General features: G+C 43.0%; 1 protein-coding gene and 1 long non-coding RNA gene across 3 annotated transcripts in view; one reads left to right on the forward strand and one right to left on the reverse strand.

The window, feature by feature from the left end:
• The window catches only part of LOC112544318 (uncharacterized), a 119,552-nt gene extending 117,839 nt beyond the window's left edge, over positions 1 to 1,713 (reverse strand). The window contains exon 1 of the long non-coding RNA XR_012905554.1: positions 1,473 to 1,713. This is a non-coding gene — a long non-coding RNA (uncharacterized LOC112544318). The remainder of the gene's footprint in view (positions 1 to 1,472) is intronic.
• A 173-nt stretch (positions 1,714 to 1,886) lies between these two features.
• Positions 1,887 to 18,098, forward strand: PPIF (peptidylprolyl isomerase F). Of its 2 annotated transcripts, none has more exons than XM_075934758.1 (6): positions 1,887 to 2,088; positions 7,840 to 7,870; positions 9,947 to 10,035; positions 13,699 to 13,795; positions 14,626 to 14,701; positions 15,834 to 18,098. In XM_075934758.1, exons 1-6 carry the CDS (start codon positions 1,939 to 1,941, stop codon positions 15,967 to 15,969), a joined length of 579 nt encoding a protein of 192 aa, XP_075790873.1. In that variant the 5' UTR covers positions 1,887 to 1,938; the 3' UTR covers positions 15,970 to 18,098. The 2 variants fall into 2 exon arrangements, with proteins under 2 accessions (XP_075790873.1, XP_006114412.2); XM_006114350.3 differs by lacking the exon at positions 1,887 to 2,088 and adding an exon at positions 4,020 to 5,140.
• Positions 18,099 to 19,171: the final 1,073 nt, after the last annotated feature.

Consider the following 19,171-nt stretch of genomic DNA (forward strand, 5'->3'; position numbering starts at 1 on the left):
GAACCTGTGGACATCTCTGGATGTTTATGATGTCAAAATCACATCACACACCTGTGTGTGACTGTTTTACTTATTTCTATTTATAGGCACCATTTCCTAGTAGGTAATAGTTTCAGTCAGTACATATCTAAAGGTTTGCTGTACATTTACACCATGGGTAGCTAATGACTTTTTATTTCTGACCTTGTGCATCATCACACTAGCTAAAGTATGTGGTACTGTAATAGCCAATGTAATTGCCTTTCACAGCTTAGTGCTGAAGATTGTTTCTCCAATTAGATGATTGCTCTGGGATTGTGATAGCCTCTGTGTAGCTCCTAGTGGGTAGATTGCCAATTGTCTCAAAATAAACTTTCATCCTGCCACATAGTCTCAGGAGTAGTATCCAGTCTTTGAGATGGTCACTGTATGTTAAAGACCTTCCTGGGGAAGATGTGGGAGATATTTGTGTTCCCCCATCCCAACTGGGGCATGCTACAAATAATTATTATTATAAACTTATTGATCCCTTCTTGACACTGAATGAATGGTGATAGCTATTTCAATTATTCGAATTAATATGAATTGCTCTTCTAAAGGTTTTTGAACCTGTAAGTGGCAACTCTTGAAAATGTAGTCATGTATATGTTAAATTATTAAGCATCTCCTGTGATCATGCCAGAAATGGACAAGAAAGAGGTGTACAGCAATGAGAACCCAGGCCCTAAATTTCAGTTTGTCAATGCCCCTTTATGTGGAAACAAAATATTTCATTATCAGCCAGAAACCCATTTCATTATCAGCCTATTCTGAGCTCTTTAAGTGGCGCCGATTCTCTTTCCAGAGGTGAACTATGGTCAGTTCATAGACCTGAATCTAATCCCAGTTCTGACAGAGACGGCCAACGTATTCTTTTTTCCAAATACTATGAGGCTCTCCACCTTGTTGTAATAGCATGATCAACATCTCAATACAGAGACTGTCTCACGATGGCCTTCTTTCTCAGACACAAAGGTCTAACAAAGTGGCAATTCTAGGAATTGTTTCCATAGAAAAGTAGCATTAGGAAAGTATTTAATGTGTTTTTCACTGATGTGATTTAATGGTTGGAAAGATGGAGGCAGAGGGTAGCAGCGATGTAGCAGCTTAGGGTGCCGCACCCAGAGCTTGAAATAAGTTACGCAATTTGAGCTACGCAAATTTATTTCAAGTCAATTTTGAAATAGCTTATTTCAAAACATCCATTACTCCTGGAATGAAGTTTACAGGGACGTTCGAATAGCGAGCCTGTTATATTTCAAAAACATGAGGGCACTCAAAAGACGCAAAACAGCCACTCCGGTATAACAAAATAGCGCTACAGTGTAGACGTAGCCTTAGAGACTAACCAAACTATATCTAGTATCATGTGCTTTCCTGGGCAAAATCTGAGTGGCAAAAAAAGGGGGAACCTCCCAATTTATGACAGAAAAAGAAGGGGAAGGAAAAAATACCTGTCCACTGTAGTGCGGTGCTAATGAGGTAGCTGGAAGTGTCCCATATCTAGCTTTTCATGTCCTTTAGGTGTTGACTATAAGGGCCCCGCCAGTTGGTGTCTTTGTTCAAGCCATGAGAGAGAAGGCAGATGTGTAGATGCAGGCCAGGACCCCCTCCCTCTGTGGTTGGTTTCTGAAGTCCCCCTGTGGGAGAAGGGCTGCTTTGAAAAGCCTGTTTTAGTTACTGGCCCGGGCTATGCAGCTCTGGCCCTGGCAGCCAGCAGGGGGAGGCACAGGGCGGCAAGCGCCGCGTTCTCCCTGCCTGTCGCCCCCGCTGCCCAGCCCACCTGCCCTGCACCCGCCTCCCCGGGCCGGCGCTGCTGCCGCGTCCCGCCGCTGGAGGCGCTGCGGAGGCGCCCGGCTGCAGCCATAAAAGCGCCCCAGCGGCGGCGCGCCAGCAATTCCCGGCTAGTCTCGTTGCAGCATGTCAGCGCTGCGCTCCGCCCGCCGCCTGCAGCTGCTGCTGCTGCTGCCCGCCTGCAGCCGGGGCTGCAGCGGCGCCGGCCCGCGCAACCCGCTGGTCTACCTGGACGTGGGAGCCGACGACCAGCCTCTGGGGCGCCTGGTGCTGGAGGTAGCGCACCCCCCGCTGGCGGCCGGGCGCGGGAGGCCCTGGCCGCGTGGCCGTAGGCGCAGGGAGGATGCGGGAGCCGGGAGGCAGCCAGGCACCGGGGCTGTGACCTGGGGACGGTGCTTGCGGCCGCTGCCTTGCAAAGCGCCGCCTGACCCCTCCTTTGCAAGCGCGCTCCAGTTGCCCGCACGCGGGGGGGGGGGGAGGCTGTGTGCTGGGGACCGGGTCTGGATCCAGTTATGCAACAGGACAGCCCCGCCTCCCCCTCGGAGGTCACCGGCAGCCCGAGCCTTTGGATTGCCTGGGCGCTTTCCAAGGTCGCGCGGGGATGTCCTTAGTTGCAGGCCACGCATCCTCTCGCTGTAGGAGCCCCTCTCCACCTGCTGAGCGCCTCTTGCAGGCAGCACGCAGTGGGGTGAAGAGGCGGCTATAAAGGGGCTCGCAGACCAAGCTTTACTGTATTTGCTCCGAATCGAGGCGGTGCGGGCAAATTTCTGCTCTGCAGCAACTGAGAGCGTTGTGTTGGACTTTGGAAGGGCAAGGTCATGCCTGGCACAGGAGGAGACTTTAGCACAGGAGCAAAACTGTCTGCTCCCAAAGCAGAGCAGCACCGTGTGAGGAACAGGAAATGTTACTAAGTCTGGGACCAGGGAAGGGGCGAGGGATTTGCAAATAACAAACTCCCAAATAACAACACCCTAATGCTGGTGTTGGCTGTGTACCTATTGGGCACTGAGTGAACTGTTGCTAATGCCCACAGTGGAGTAGCCAAGACTGTACAATTCTCCTTTGTCCCATCAGTATATTGAAATTCAGGCTGTACAGTTTTATTTTTATTTTGTATCTTTCTCTATTCTTCTCTCCCCTCTCCTTCCCCCCCCCCCCAAAATAGTCCTCTGTTTCTTCATCTTAGTTTCAGCACGAAACTGAAAGTCCACTTCCTGTATGTGTCTGCTGTTTAGTTTCCTCACCCTCTGATAGGGCATTTGAGAACTCTTCAGTGCTGTGTTTCTAGCATTATATAAGTGGTTTTTGTCTTCTGTCAGTTAAAGAGCTTTGTTAAGGCTGACTTTTTTTTGTTAAGGTGAAGTATGGACAATATCTGTACAATAGTGATAGAAATTGAGGTGAGATGGAAAACTATGAAAGCTCCTGGGAATGAGTGTGGCTTTGTAATAAGCACAGAAAATAATCCATTTGGTTTTGCTTTCTCACTTTGCTTTTGGGTTTTGTCCCCACAGTTGCTGTTGAGACGTTAAATAATGCATCTCGAGATTGAGGAAAACTAGTTTGCTTCAACTGTCTTTAAAATGTTCAGTTCAAAGAGTCTGTGATTTAACTAGGAAGAAACTTTGTACTACAGCGCTTTGAAAAAACACTGAATTTTTAAACTGATTAAAAGCAAAATACATATATTGAAAATTATACTTGTATCACGTAATATAAAGTGTTTCCAAAATAATAAATGCCAGAAACACTTTTTCAGTAGTCCAAAACTGCTTTTCCAGCTCCAGACCTCACGTAAACAAACTTGAGACTTTTCGGTATGTGGCTACTATCTCTTCCTGTCACACAGATTTCTGAGTTTTTGGCAGCTTTGTTTGTTTAAAAATACTTCCATCAAGTTTTAGGGTGGCCTGTTTTTCCTTTATTTGGTCTATTTGTACTCTGCTTAAGGGAAAGACGTTTACCATTCTGGTTCCTTGTCTTTCATCCCTGTGGCGTTGTTCCAGTTTTTGTGCTTTTTGTTGGGTTCCTGTACAGTCCCACTCTACAAGCTTATATGGTTGGGCTATGCCTACACTTCGAAGTTCTGCCGACGAAAGTGCTGTAGACATGCAAAAGTCACCAAAAGTGAAAACCGGTCAAACTGTGTGTGGTGTGTGGTGGTTTTTTTTTTTTTTTTTTTTTTTTGGCCTCCCATTGTTGATGTTTCATGGCCACGTTGCTAGCACCCAGTCGACAGAGCAAAGCATTGTAGGTAAACATCCGACAGTGCAGTGTTGTGGGAAGGCAGAGCTGATCCCTATGCTTCTTGGGATTCTCTCGTAGCTCTGTGAGCTCTCCGTGCTAAGTTATGTCAAAGCACACTGCAATTTCTCCAGCCTTCCCCCTACTGTGTTCCTAGCAGGACAGAAAAGGAGCACACTAATGATTTGCTCTTTGTTTACTCTGAAAACAGAGCAGCTCACTCAGCTGTCAGATACTTCCCAGAGCTTTGAAAGGGAAGGGGCACGTGCCTGCAGGGCAGCAGAGATCACAAAACACTGAGCACCACCATCAGGGCTGTCATTGTGGGATGCTAGTGGAAGCCAATTTTCTGGACCAAACAAACAGCAAAGCCCAGACTGGCCCTCTGCTGACAATAGAGGGAGGGAGAAAAGGGAAAAAAAATCTCACTGGAAGCATTTTGTTGCCAAAACTCTGTGTGTGTGGTTTTGGGTTTTTTCCCCAACAAAAGTTGCATTGCAGTGTAAATGTTCTCACTGTTTTGTTGCCAAAAGGCAGTTTTTGGCAGCAAAACATGCCAGTGTAGACAAGGCCTTGGAGTCTTTTACATCCACTTAGGCACCCAGCTGGTTGTTTACTGGGATGTCGTAATCTGCAGATACTGAAATTTTGGCCATTAATAGAAATGGAAAAATCATGGCATGCATTACTCCTGTGAGTTGTCATGACAACCACTGAATCTATAAATGCAGTGTGATGGGTTGAAATCACAACTTCCCTAAGGCTTGTTTCCTGATGTGCTGATCATGCCACTGACACCCACCTATTTGTTCTTTGTGGGGCCTAAATATTCTGGTTTTCCCTGGACAAGGCAGAGTTGGGGTTACTGCTTGTCATGATTATGAGGGTTAGTCAGCAGCCTGGGGAGTAAGGAGTTAACTACACCTAGCCAGGTGAAGTGGCCAATAGGAATGTAGGTAGGAATTTCAAACTGGGACAAAGGAATGTGGGGTTTCCCCTCCTTTGTCTCTGGGAGTTCTTCGGAAGCTACGGAGAGAGGCAGACAGACATGCCTCTCTCCCCAAGAAACAATTCTTCACTTCATGTAAGTAGGGTAAAGTTTAGATAAATCCGTCAGGTTTTATTGTTTTAAGGTGTGGCTATGGGATCTGCTGTCTATGCACTATTTAGGAAATGTTTTGGCTTTTCTTTATAACTAAGTTCTAGGCCCCTGAGGTTCTCCATGAGTATATTTTTGTTACTATGCTATCTAGTCACGATGCTTGCAACAGGAATATTGTGGTAATAATTTATCTTTTTTCTTTTTATTAACCTAGCATTGGTTAATTGTGTGCCCTGATTTTTATTTTAGGGGTGAGATTTCCCAAATGGTCTCTCCCCTGGTCTATTTGTTAATATTTGGGTGGTGGCAGCGGAAATTCTATTCCCCCAAAATCTTAAAACCCTAGATTTTGGGAAGTTTTATGCCAAAGCCTGGTAGATAAGGCTTTGGGGTATACTTGCTGGCCCCCACTTCTGCATTCATCGTGCCAGAGTAGGGAAGGAGCCATGACACTGCTCTTCCCCCAACTCCGTGGCGGAGCAGCACAGACATTGAACTGGTATAGCTCTGAGAGAACTTAGTTTTGAAGGCACCCAGGAAACTAACCCCAAATATATCATTCCTAATCTGTGTAAAAGTTTTACACAGAGAGAGCTTATAAGGTCCACCCCCTTTATCAATGAAAGAGAAACAAGTGGTTGCTTCCCACCCCAACAATTATTTACACTGGGCTTGATAAGAAACAAAAATGTTTTTATTAAATTCTACATTTTATATTAAAGTAGTTGCAAGTGAAAACCATCAGATTAAAGTAAATTACTAAATTAAAACAAACAACTGCTTAGCTAGTTTTAATTCACTAAGGGTGCATCTACACTGCGCCGTAACTTTAAATAAGATGTACAGTTTGAGCAACACAAATAGCGTATCTTATTTCAATGCTATTTTGATACAGCTCATTTTGTCATTTGGCACTGTCTACACAGCGCCACATTTTGAAATAAAGCGCTATTCCAAAAGGTCCCTTATTCCTCGTAGAATAAGGTTTATAGAGACTTTGGAATAGCAAGCCTGAAATAATGGGCTTGCTGCGAAGACATGGGATAGCTATACTGGCACTGCAGTGTAGAAGTACCCTGGGAAACTTGTTAAATGCAAATTCTTACCCTAAACAGCTCGTCTTATTTCTAGTAAAAGCTTCAAATTACAGTTGATCTTTAACTTTGACTTGAATTTATAGCTTCTTCAAAGTTCTTTTAAAACTGCCTGGCACACCTAAGAAGATACATAAGTTAGCAGAAGACAAAAGCCAATTGTTTCCCTTTGTTTAAACAGACTTTCCCTCGGGGTGGGATTCTACCACAGACAGAGGCTACTGGAGCAGCCCCTGTTTGTTGGGTGCCCTGGTCCGCCTCAGGCAGGGGCTATTCTAGCCTGCCCAGCTCCCCTGTGGGCCTGGAGCAGCCTCCCTGACCACAGCTGGTGGCAAGCTGCTCCAGCCCCCACTGGTTAAGGGAAGCCTCATCTGTTAAGGCTGAGGCTAATTGGTTAAACATTCCCATCTCTGCTTTTAATATAGGTTATGAGGGTTCAAATGCTCCCTCAGAATGGGGTTTCCACATGGCCAAATCCTTTGCTGAAAGTTTTGCTTTGTAAATTAACCAAATCCAAATAGTTTCGATATTGTCTTGAAATGTTTGAATGACTTCTGTTTTAAAAAAAAAAAAATCATTGTGCAAGTAGTTCGTTACCAGATAGTATCTTCTCTTTGGTATCCTACAATTGTTCTTAGACGTTGGATGGAATGCTAAAGAGAGAGATTTCTGTGATTGAATCTTAGGGCAACAGGAGGTAGTCAGCATGCTTGACTGTTGTATGTTGTTCATGGCTGCATGGTCTTCCAGAGACTGTACTTGTGTGGCAATAGTGTTTACTATGTGAGTAACGGTTGGTAGCATATTACATGGTCCTCCTCTGTGCTGTACTGCAGAGGATATGAGTCTGTCATAGCTCCAGCTAGCGCGATTCGGCCGTGCTTTCTGCTCCGGAAATCCCCAGTTCAGTCCCTGGTCTGTCGGCCACGATAACAGCCACTGCAATTGCATATCCAGGATGCTCCCTTTGTGGATCTGGCAATGTTCTCTGTGACAATTCCTCTTTCTCCCCACCCCGAAAGCTTTATGGATTTGGCTTATGACTATAAATATGTACAACTTGGAGATGCTTTGGACAAGATACCTCATGTCACCTATCAATTTTAATGTCACAATCTGCTGGCTCTGAATACAGGTGACCCCCTCACTTATGACCTAATTGGTTCTTGGAGAACCATCGTAAGTCAAGTCATAAGTCAAACCCTTATTTCCCATAGGAATCTTTCCAGTCAAATTCTTCTTAAGTTCATATTGTATTGTTAATTATAGTTCTTAAATACAATGCAATCAGTCTTAAGTGACTGACCAGAGGCCCAATAAAAAATAGGTACTTAGAAGAGGTGGTTTTTAATTACGGGGCAAGCCCCATTATAGTGGAGACTATGAGGCTATGTTAAAATGGTTGTTTAGGACATGGAGTGGCTTATTGTATAATGAAGGGTCATCCTTAGTACAGGCATCTCCCTCTTTGCATTGGCTTAATTCATGAAACAGATGTACGTGACTTGTTTTCATGTGTGGTTTTTTTATTGTTTTTGTTTTGTTTAATGTCAAAGCTGACTTTGTTTTCTCTCTGTTTTTTAATAGCTAAAAGCTGATGTGGTCCCAAAGACAGCTGGTAAGAAAATATGTAGAAAGCTTTGATTTGTGATATTAATATTTATAGTGGAGTTTGTTTAAAGTAAAAATGTCATGTTCTCCAATTTTATTCAAAATTAAAGCTTTTGAGAAACTTAAATTAGCTCAGTAGCTGGTTGGAAAATAGGAAAATATTCACCTGCTTTTCATTTTTTTTTCTCTGACATAGGCAAAGAAGTGATGTGTTTTGGTTACCAATATAGGACAAAAAAATTAAAACATGCACTTCTTTCACTGAAATCCAAAGCACAATTGGAGGAATTGTGCAGCAGGGATGGTGTGGTTGGAAGATTGGTGATGGGATATAGCAATGTTAAAAGGTTAACCAGTAAGCATATGCCTTGGCGGCATGCTTACCGATTAACCGGAGGCCCCTCCCTATGTCAGCCCAGCCGGCAGAACCATGGCTGCAACAGGGTAGGAGCAGCCCCCCCGCTGCCTGTAGTAGTTGGTTAACTGGTTAAACAAATTGTGTAACCGGATAACTATTCTGGGTGGTTGTTTTTATATTCCTAATGGGATATACAGGAAACCCCCTGAGTTGCGACTCCTTCCTCCTCCTGCCCCCCTCCCCGCCCCGGCACTTACAACTATTTTTTAAAGTGTGGAAGGGACTGAAAACTTCCGACTTATGTCCTCGGCCCGCATTTACGACAGCACACTGTGCCTATCGTCAATGAGGGTTCGAGTTACAATGTCCCCAACTTGTGATGCTTCCCCAGGAACCAATCGCGTCGCAAGTCAAGGGTTGCCTGTAGACTTTCTCTTTCACCTCTAGGCTGGTTTCAATCCTCCTACCCTGTTACTGATCAAAAGATGTTCTTTGAGGGCTCTTCAGTGGCTCATGTGAACTTGAAGTCTTTGAAGTGTGATTTGAGAACTTCTGTGACTCACCCACTCCTATAACCTCTGGCTATGTGACCTGCAGTGTGCAAGAGTCAGACTGGGTGATCATGGTCCCTTCTGACCTTTGGCTATGAATTGGTTATCTTGGTCCACTTCCTAGTAGATGAGTGTCCATAGGGGAAATACCCACTTTCACAGCTGGTAGTGACGGCAAAGGTGAAAGAGGCCTGGAGACTGAACTCACCCCTAGGAGTGCTGTTTCAAGCTGAGATTCAGGAAAAGTCTACACTATAAAATTCAGTAGACCTATTTTAATGCACAGCCACTACAATAATAGAATTTCTTTTGCACATCCAAACTACTCTCCTTGTGTCAGTGGTTTGTGTCCTCACCAGTACCCATTGTACAGATTTAAAGACAATGTAGGGCATTGTGGGACGGCTTCTGAAAAGCAGCAACAGTTGATCTAAGTAACACATTGTAACAACCTCAGAGCTACATCCCTCAGAAAAGCAGAGTGAAGTTTGTGTAGCGGGTGGGTTACATCGGCTGGAGCTGCATTTTAGCATAGGCACTTAGGTTGACACGCTGCTTTATGTCGACCTAACTCTGCAGTGTACGCCAGGCTGAAGAAATGCAAGTGAAATGAGAACTTTCAGGTACCTGTTAGGGATGTAACTGTTTAATCAGTTTCCGTTACGGTTACATGATGGCTCCCAGCCCCACTCCCGGGGAGCTAGCTATCGCCCTGCGCTTGTGGCTCTTTATCAGAGCCTGCAGCTTGGGGCAGCAGCTGCTGGCCCCACTTTCGGGGAGCCGGCTGCGCTGAAAGTTCTGATATATAAGCTTTATACTGCAGAGCCCGCAGCATGTAACTGTGTGACCACTAAGATGTTTTTAAGTTACGTTAACAACAATTTTTTTTTACATCCCTAGCACCTATAATACTGTTCAGTAGTGCAGTAATCCAACTCTGAGGCACTCTGTGAGCACTTTCCACTAATACAAAGGTCTCAAATATGCACAATATGAGAACTTAAAAAAATGCAATGCCCAACAGGAATAGAAAGTCCTATTCATTTTTTTAAAGCAAATGGATATTAAAAAGCACTGATGTGGGACCTATATTACCCTCCAGTTTTATTTTATAAGGCACTGTATATTGCTGATGTTATGGGATAGTCTTTAATATGCGTTTTTGTTTTATCAGAAAATTTCAGAGCTCTTTGTACCGGTGAAAAGGGTTTCGGGTATAAAGGATCCACCTTTCACAGAGTGATTCCCTCATTTATGTGCCAGGTAATATAACTTGTGGTATTGTCACCAAACTTTTATATGAAAAATATTATGAATTCTGGTATCTTATTAAGAATAATTTTTGTTTGTATTTCAATACCAGTTGAACACTGCTTTTTAAATAGGTTTGCTGTGGACCCTTTTAACAGCAGAAGGAAGATATGACAAATGCCTTGCATTTCTGAGCCTGTTGCTATGGCTATGGTGTGGTGTAGCACATCCCTTTGTATAAGTAAAAGCAAATGCCAGACTGCTTTAGAAATCCTGACTTGGGGATCTGTGCTTTTGTGTAGTGATATGTTTTAACAAGTGGCATGCTCAGTAAAATGACTCTTGGTTAGGAAAACAGTCTGTGTGTAGAATTATAATCAGTGCGTTGTAGCACACACGAGATAAAAGAACAACACACCCATTCGTTCTTTGCTGACAACATCTTGTTAAGCTGTATTGTACTTACTATTGATATATAGGTATTGAAAACAAAACTATTACAGGTTTTCTTATGAGCAACTCACCTGTGGGAGGTAGGGCAGGAGAACGCCCTGTGTGTTTTCCAAGTAAACAGGCTGAGTCACTAAAAGAACACTTGGTATCTTAAGAGGTTCTGAAAGTGGCAATTGCCTCTAATTTGAAGCCTGAGTCATTGTAAATGCCTATAAATAATACACAGACGTGACAGTGATCCTGGCTTTTAAAAAAGTGTGTGCACATGCTTTTGGAAGAGAAAGTAATCACCTGCTTTGTGTGGATGCTGCGTTAACGTTCTGTAATGCTCTTCATGACCATAGGGATATGTTCTATTGCAGGGCTACTCAACTTTAGAAGCAGTGGGGGCCACACTGATACTGACAGCACATTCTGAGGGGCGCAACTTAAGTGTAGCTGCATATACGTGCAAATAGCATCTTTCTCACTGATGGGCATGAATACAAAGATTAAGGCAAAACTACACAACATGCGGGCCCCATTTTAAGTCTGTTTTGCTGATATTAATAAAATGCAATATTTACCCGATTTCTACCCATACAACAGCACTTTTAATGAGCAATAACAGTCGAGGAGTTTAACTGCTAAAACACATATCAACAGAGGACTTTATATTGCTTTGCCACTATGGAGCATGTTCCCAGTGGAGGCCATGTTCAAAGGATCCCACCTGCAGGCCGCATGTTGAGCCCCGTGTAAACCCAAACCGCACCGCGAGCCACAAATAAACAGGCCGTGAGCCATATGTGGCTCATGGGCTAGGTGTTGAGTAGCCCTGTTCTATTACATTTGGACAAAATTCCCCACCCCAATTGTTGCAGGGTAAGGAGTGGATGATAATTGGTGAAGACTGAATTTCAATAGTAAGGTATTTATAGAGTGTGCATTGTTGGTTTTTGTTTAGATCCAAAAAAATGCACGTACGTGTTTTAAAATACCAAGAAAGCAAATGTTCTTATTAGGGATATTGGTTATCAGATAATTGAATAGTTGAGTAACCACATGAATTCTTATTGGTTGCTTGACTATTCTATAGTCTCCAGGGGTGGGGCCGGCAGCCAGTGTGCGCTGGCTCCACTCCTGGGGAGCCCCCATGCTGCTACCTCTATAACAGAGGCAGCAGCACGGGGTGCCAGGCAGGAGCCGGTCCACGAAGGGAGCCAGTTTAAAAACCAGCTCCCCGTGTAGGCTGGTTGCCTGCCATTCCACACTGCTGTCTCTGATACAGGGTGGCAGCAGTCCTTGTCCACGAGGATCTGAGTTCCCCACAGACAGAGGCTGCTCTGCCTCCCACAGCTGGTCCAGACCCTTTGCAGACAGGGGCTGCCGCTGGGGACCAGCCTCTGTCTTCGTTGGGCCCAGGCAGCAGCATGGGGGAGCAGGCAGCTCCCGCTTCCTCCTCTTCCCTTCCTCCCTCCCCCCCCCAACCCGCCCAGCTAGGGTTGCCAGATGGTTTCAACAAAAATACCGGACACACCTGACATTACATTACATCTTATTTAGAAAATACTGGACATTTCTATTTTCTCCATTTGTTTCCCAATTGGAGAGCTCAAATACTGGACTGTCCAGTTCAAAACCGGACAGCTGGCAACCCTATCCCTTGCTGCCTCTGATACATAGGCAGCAGGGAGGAGGGGAGAAATGCATGTAGTCGACAAGATTCACTTACCAGCCTAGGCTGATCGGTTAAACTTATAGTCGACTACACATCTATATCCCTGGTTCTCATGTTGTCCTACTTTTGATAAGGGAAAATGAATAAATAAGCTGAAGTTGAATGTCTGACTTTATTTTGGAAAATATATGTTGGATCGGTAAGGGATAGACTATGACCTGGTTTAGGAACTTTAAAAATACTGATTGCTGCTTCACCAGTGACCAGTGTAGCACTATCCAAATCATGTCATCTCCATTGCCTCGGTTTGCTCATTTGTAAAATGGAAATATTCATTTTCAGTCTCTCAGGTGTTGAGATGATAAGTTAGTGTTTTGTAAAGTGCTCTGCATTTGTTGCAGATGTGCAACTACTGCTCTGATCTTCAAAGTCTGTATGATAACTCTAGGACAATTTTCCTTTTGGCATTTGAAAGCTGGTGGAAATAGTGAAGGCTATTCCACTTGTAGGAGGTGCAGTGTCAGTGAGGTGCAGCTTAACTAGCACTAATTAGAGGCCCACATGTACTTTTCTCTGCAATTCAGAGGCCTCTCAATGACATACACAGTAGCTAAGCATGCTTCTGGGATTACACATGGAATTACACAAGAATTGCCACATATTAAGTACAACTTTGGGCTGTTCAAGGCAGTCCTGAAAATGTGAATGTCTTACACAATATATGATGGTTCAGAAGAACGCGAGAGCTGTTATACTGGGTTAGACAATGGTCCATTTTGTCCAGCATCTTAATTCCGACAGTGGCCCATGTCAGACCTTTAGGGGAAATGTACAGAACAGAGCAGTTTTAAAGTAATTCATCCCCATCTTCCACTCCCCGCCTCTGGTAGTCAGAGGCTTAAAGCTATCCGTAGCATGAGGCTGCATTTGTTCATCTTGGCTAATAGCAGTTGATAGACCTATTCTCCATGAATTTTCCAGTCCTTTTTTGAACCTAGTTATTGACACAGGATGCTGTGATGGCCAAAAGTATGAGTTGTAAAGGTTAGTTGTCTGCCACCTATTACTTTTGTCGAGTGACCCTTGGTAAATAACACTTCTCTCTTCACTTTTTCCACACTAGACATAATTTTATAGACCTCTATCATATCTTCCCTTAATTATCCTCCTTCTAATATGAAGTGTCCTCATCTTTTTAAGTCTCTGCTCATATAGAAGCTGTTCCATATCTTTAATCCTCTTTCCTGCCCATCTCTGAGCCTTGTCCAGTTCTACTGTATCCTTTTTCAAATACAGTTTTTAAAAGACTGCACCTAGTATTCAAGGTATTGGTGTGCTATAGATTTATATAGTGGCATTATGATATTTTCTGTCTTAATTTATCTCTATTTCCTAATAGTGCTTAACCTTCTGTTTGCAAGCATTAGTTTTTTTCCAACACTGTTGGAAACTTTACAGTGGGTATATTTTAAACAACGCCAGTTGTAGTATAAAATGTTACCTGTATGTTGGTAAAGTTTAAAAAAACAAACAAAAAAAACCACCACACACTTATGTTTCAGGGTGGGGACTTTACCAACCACAATGGCACAGGAGGAAAATCCATTTATGGTAGTCGATTCCCAGATGAAAATTTCATACTTAAGCACGTTGGACCTGGTAAATACAGTTATCCCTCTTCTCTTCTGTTGAGTTACCTGTAATGATGATTACTTGTAGAAAATGTCATTTTAAGGAGCACGTGTTTGAGGTGGGTGAGGTATTTGTTACTTGCTTGAAGATCACTGAGGTGGTGTCCAAATGATTGACTATAAGTGGGTGCAGTGCAAATGATTGTAGACTAGAACATAATCACCTTAGGCTCTGTTTACAAACTGCCCCAAACATGGAACAACCAACTCTTTTTGCAATGTGAGTGAATTTGGCTAAATTTTCTCTTTTGTGAATCTCCTGATTCTAGTTTTTACCTAGATTAAAATGAAGTGGTCACAGTTCTATGTGACTGGTCAATATAGTATTGGCTGTCCTCCAGCTACATGGTGTGGAAGGGAGCACGAAAGCTTTTAGCCAAAAGATCAGATATACCAACAGACCAGTTATAACCATGTGTAGACAAAAGAGCAGGAAAAGCCACATGTGGAGATGGGAGGGAAGCACCTAGTAACGTGCATTTATGCTAGAATTGCATAGATACTTCCTATCAGACTGTTCTATTTATCATGGGGACTTAGCACTGCTTTTCCCTATTTGCTGCGATAGAGGTTTCAAGATAGGCGGCACCTCCAGAGTCTCAATGGCAGATCAGCTAGCTGTGTTACAATGGCTGGAGGAGAAAGGAAGGAGAAGGAAAGGATGAGACATTAGCAGCCACGTTGAGGCTACCTGTCTAGTCTGCATACGCACTAGATTTCTATAGGCACGGGAAAAGTGTATTTTCTTTGCTGCACACTTTTCAGATGAAAACCTCTCTAATGCGTTTGTTTCTGCAGGTGTACTCTCCATGGCCAATGCGGGACCCAATACAAATGGATCTCAATTCTTCATTTGCACTGCTAAAACTGATTGGTAAGTTTTCCATGGAAATACATGTGCGTGGATCTGCTGTTTGTATTGATATTAATTGCTCTGCCATTACATGTCTTTCTATATTTGGGGAGGTTGGAGGAAACTGAGGACATAAGGGAGATAAATCAGAAAAAGTTTGTTGCTCTGTGCCTTTGAATGGGTCCAATAAGATAGCAAGAGATGATAATTATCTTAAAATGAAGGCATTTTTTTCTATCTCCGGCAAGTAAATGGGATGAACGTGACTGGAGGACTACTCTCTGTTGCATGTTTAAAATTTTCTCTTTTTAACTTCTAAAAGATTCTGGACACTGGGACTATTTCACTAAGCATTATGGGAGCTAGAAAATCTAAAATCTTGGTTAGCTGAAGATTCCTACCCTTTCCTCGTAATTACAACAATCCTGCAAGTGCATTAAGACACCCTGCAAAGCTGCAGGACAGTAATGAATGCCGTGTTTGCTTTCCCCTCCACGTTAAAATATTCCATGACAAATTCTCACAGTAGCCCTGTGATGTGTAGAATGCTTAATGACAAGTGGCAATGGAAAAGTTAAGCGATTTGGTCAATTCCAGGACCTCCATTCTCCCAGACTTGTTTGGGTTACTAGACACCATGCTCCCTTACAGTCCCTTTCAGACTTGATCCGGATGCACTTGTCAACAGATGTTTCTCCTGAGTACTTCAGTGAGTTTTGGATTAGTCCTACCTAGACCAGCTCTTGCTGTTCAGATATCCATCTTGACTGCTCCTGCCATCTGGAACTCACAGCTACAGAGTCTCATGTCAATATGCTTTGCCATTTCTTTCTATCTATACCACTTCCCTTCTATCTCCTTCTCCCTCTGCTATTGTTACTTAAGGCCTGAACTCTGGAATGCTTTACCTTCTTAAGTAATGGGCACTGTGCAAGATAAAACCATTATCCTGCTAACCTTTATTCATATGAGGAAGGGCCTGTAGGATCAGGTCCCAAGCTGTACTGAATATTTTTCTGCAAGTAGAGTTGATCAGAATGTCATTAGCTAGTTTGATTATGCATTCATATGCAACATTTCCCTCACTTTCAGTGTGTGTGTTTAGCTTACTATTGCTTATATTACTTATCTGTATTTATTATTTATATTACAGGCTAGATGGAAAACATGTTGTGTTTGGCCACGTAAAGGAAGGCATGGAAGTTGTGAAAAAAATAGAGAGCTTTGGCTGCAAGAATGGAAAGACATCCAAAAAAATTGTTATTACTGACTCTGGTCAGCTGTCGTAATCTACTGCCTGTAACTCAGGAGAACTTAGATGCTGTGAAAAGAAAACGAGCCATTTCTGATTTCATTTAGGGTTGTAAATTGCTGATGTGAAAATATATATCTTTCTGTTCAAGAGAATTCATTGAAGATACAATGATCAGGGACAGTAGAAATCGGAGGGATTCTGGATAAAATCTTCCTTCTTATGGGTAGGATCGGGACAAGGGGCAGGGGCAGGGGGGACTTTTTGGCCTGAGAGCCAGAGTCAGTACAGAAACTATGCAGCCCCAGCTAGGAAAGTTTGTGGCCTGGCCCCAAACCCCTGTCCAACCTCCCCTCCCTTCCCCACCTGCTCCCTGTCTGTGCTGCCCAGCATGCCAGGGCTGGTGCCATGGCAACCATGCTGCCATAGTAGTGGGGGCACCGTGGCTGAGGGAGACAGGAGGAGACGGGTCGGGGGCTACCGCCAAAGCTGTTTACCTCACTTCCTGCTGGGAGCTCAGGAGTTGTACTGAAGGGTCTGATGAGCTGGATGTGGTCCATAGTTTGCCCTCACTCTGGTCTATCTGGCCCACATTTTCAATTTAACTTGGTCCTATTTTTACATTGTTGCATACTGCTATTTACTGAGAACAGTGAGGATTTTCTTTAATATTTATTAGCTTATTCAACTGAACTAACAAAATAGAGGCTGGAAGGCCGGTAGTATCCTGCAAACTGGACTGCAGTCATCCAACGCTACATTTGGCAGCAATATAGATATTACTCTGGTCATAAATTACAAGGAACATTGTGAGCCTTATCAGAATAGCTGAAAGTTTATCTTGTCAATCTGGCTAGTCAGTATTTGTGCCCTTCTCTGTCTCAGATGAATGTAAAATTAGTGTTTGACAAATATAGCTGGGCACAGGGAATAAATTCATTATCTGGATATTTTAGGCAGTAGGTAAACAGTGAAATAATTAAGGATGTTGCATTTAAACTTTTGTAATTGGAGTTAAAACTATTCGTGAGGGTGAAATAAAGAATGCTGCATTTCCTTTGGTGCTAGGCTTCATTCCCATCTGGTTGCAGACTTGAAGTTAAATTGACAAAGTAAATTAGTTAATGCTCTCAAGGCTGTATTTTTTGCAAAAGATGACACATCTTACAATGCACGGAAATCCTGGGGTTTCTATTGTCTTGTGCCACTGCTAGTTCTTTAACAGAAGGGAGAAGCTTAAGACATAAAATATCTTATATCTAAGTTAATTGATCAAATTAAATTTTCGGTTTACATTAAACTGAGTTGCACACTAGCTCTAAACATTTATTCAAGAGAGACCCAGAACTGATCAAGTGACTTTTTTCGTAGTGCAACTGCAAGCTAACCTGTATTGCAGCTCTCTTTTAAAACTCCATGAGGTAAAAGTAGTAGCAGATTTGGTACAGAATACTGTACCAAATTACATAAGTTTTACTGCTTTTCATTTTTGTTAGCCCTTCACAGCCCACCCTTCTTGGGGATGAGCTGGATTCTGTTTTTTCTGATGCATCATCATGAGACTGACACTGGAATAACTAATTTTAATTTAGTAACTGAGGCCTGGTTTCATCTGCAAAACCTTCATTTCTAGGTTTGATGCATGAGGAGGAAAGAATTCAGTTTTCAGGACTTGCAGTTAGGAAAGTACATCTTCACTTGTAAACTGTGTACGTCTGACAGGCAAGCATTGAGCAATAATGGTAAATAAACCACACAATGCCATGTCTAGAGTCACTTAAGTTGCAACTATATACGTATTAGTGGTGGAAGAAGCGCTTTGGTGGCTGGTAGATAACTATTCAGGAAATCAGAATAAAATGTGAAGGCTCTTATCAAATGTCACTTACCATCCATCATATAGAACAGCAATATGCAAGTTTAAAATGTATCTTGCACTGGATCCATGTTGTTTTAGCTAACTAAAGATTACACAAGTGTGTGTGATGGAATTTCAAGTGTAACTTCACCAAAAATGGGACTGAACAGCTTTTTATCATTGTTCCACTATTGATTTTTGTCTTCAAGTATTTTAAAATAATTTAAGTGTTTTGACTCATTTTGAATGATGTAAAAATCTTTTAATTTGTATGCAGAAAATAATTAAATATACTTGTTTTTGTAAAAGTCCGTTTCTTACACAACTATTGATTGAAAACTGGCATGGGAACAGCTGAAATATCACTGTAATGATTATGGTTTACTCAGTGCTCTTGCCTCTGAAATTCTTTTGTGGCCTGTATCAATGGTCCTCAGAGTTGCCACTTCTTCATTTAATATACACTCAGGACTGCAAAGCAAACATGGCAGTGAGGTCCTGACTGACATGCAGAAGCTGATCTGAATGATTGTGCGAGTGACTCCATGAGTCTATTTCTTAACCCCTCTCAGTCCTGGCTGCTGGGACAGAGGGGAAAGGTGTGTGCAGGAGGAGAGGGATTCTTCCTTCTTGAATCGCTCTAAGAAGAAGAGTAAGTTGCTCCTCTCCTCCTAAGATGGAAGGAGTGATTGTGTGGGGTCCCTTTTCTCATGTGTTGAGTGGAGGTCTTCCTGGGAATATGGCAACTTCTTCCAGTACTGGTTTATTTTTCTCAGCTCCACACAATACAGTGCTAACTGTGTGTGGCCCCGTGAAATATGCTTTGACAAGTGCGTTCAGGCTGGGGATGTTAAAATATGTTTATTCTTGTAAACATTTAACCGCTGAAATGTTCAGCAGTTGTGTTTACATGCAGGGGGGCAGGCGGGAGCCTGATTAAAAGCTGGCTCTCCGTGAGCAACAACTTCTCCCTGCTACCTCCAATATGGAGGCAGCAGATTGGGGGGTGCATGTAACTGTGAGGGTTAACCAATGAGCTTATTGGTTAGCATCCCTAATTCAGCCCCCTTGGAGACCCACATGCTAGGCTGTGAAGGATGGCTTGCCTGTTATGAATGGCCTGCTTGTAACAATGCATAGTCCCCCACTTAGCACACAGTGTCAATGTTAATTTCTGACCCTGAACAATGACGCTACTCAAACTCTGTAAAACTAGGCATGATTGTTCCCACCATTGTGAACTCGTTTACTGCACTGATTTTGGTGGCTTTACTTTGGAACTACACAGGTGAAAATGAAGGTGTAATTATGCTACAAGTAATGTTGGATGAGTTATAAACCCTGCTCATGCTTCAGGGTATAAACTAGTCTATATTTAGGG

This window comes from Pelodiscus sinensis, chromosome 8 (genome assembly GCF_049634645.1).
Source record: "Pelodiscus sinensis isolate JC-2024 chromosome 8, ASM4963464v1, whole genome shotgun sequence".
Classification (NCBI taxonomy): Eukaryota; Metazoa; Chordata; order Testudines; family Trionychidae; genus Pelodiscus; species Pelodiscus sinensis.

Excerpts from the sequence above, each read along its gene's own strand:
- PPIF (XM_075934758.1), top strand. The coding sequence starts at position 1,939 with ATGTCAGCGCTGCGCTCCGCCCGCCGCCTGCAGCTGCTGCTGCTGCTG. Across the intron at positions 10,036-13,698 it reads TTCCCTCATTTATGTGCCAG|GGTGGGGACTTTACCAACCA; the intron begins GTAATATAACTT and ends CTTATGTTTCAG. Across the intron at positions 14,702-15,833 it reads TGCACTGCTAAAACTGATTG|GCTAGATGGAAAACATGTTG; the intron begins GTAAGTTTTCCA and ends TTTATATTACAG.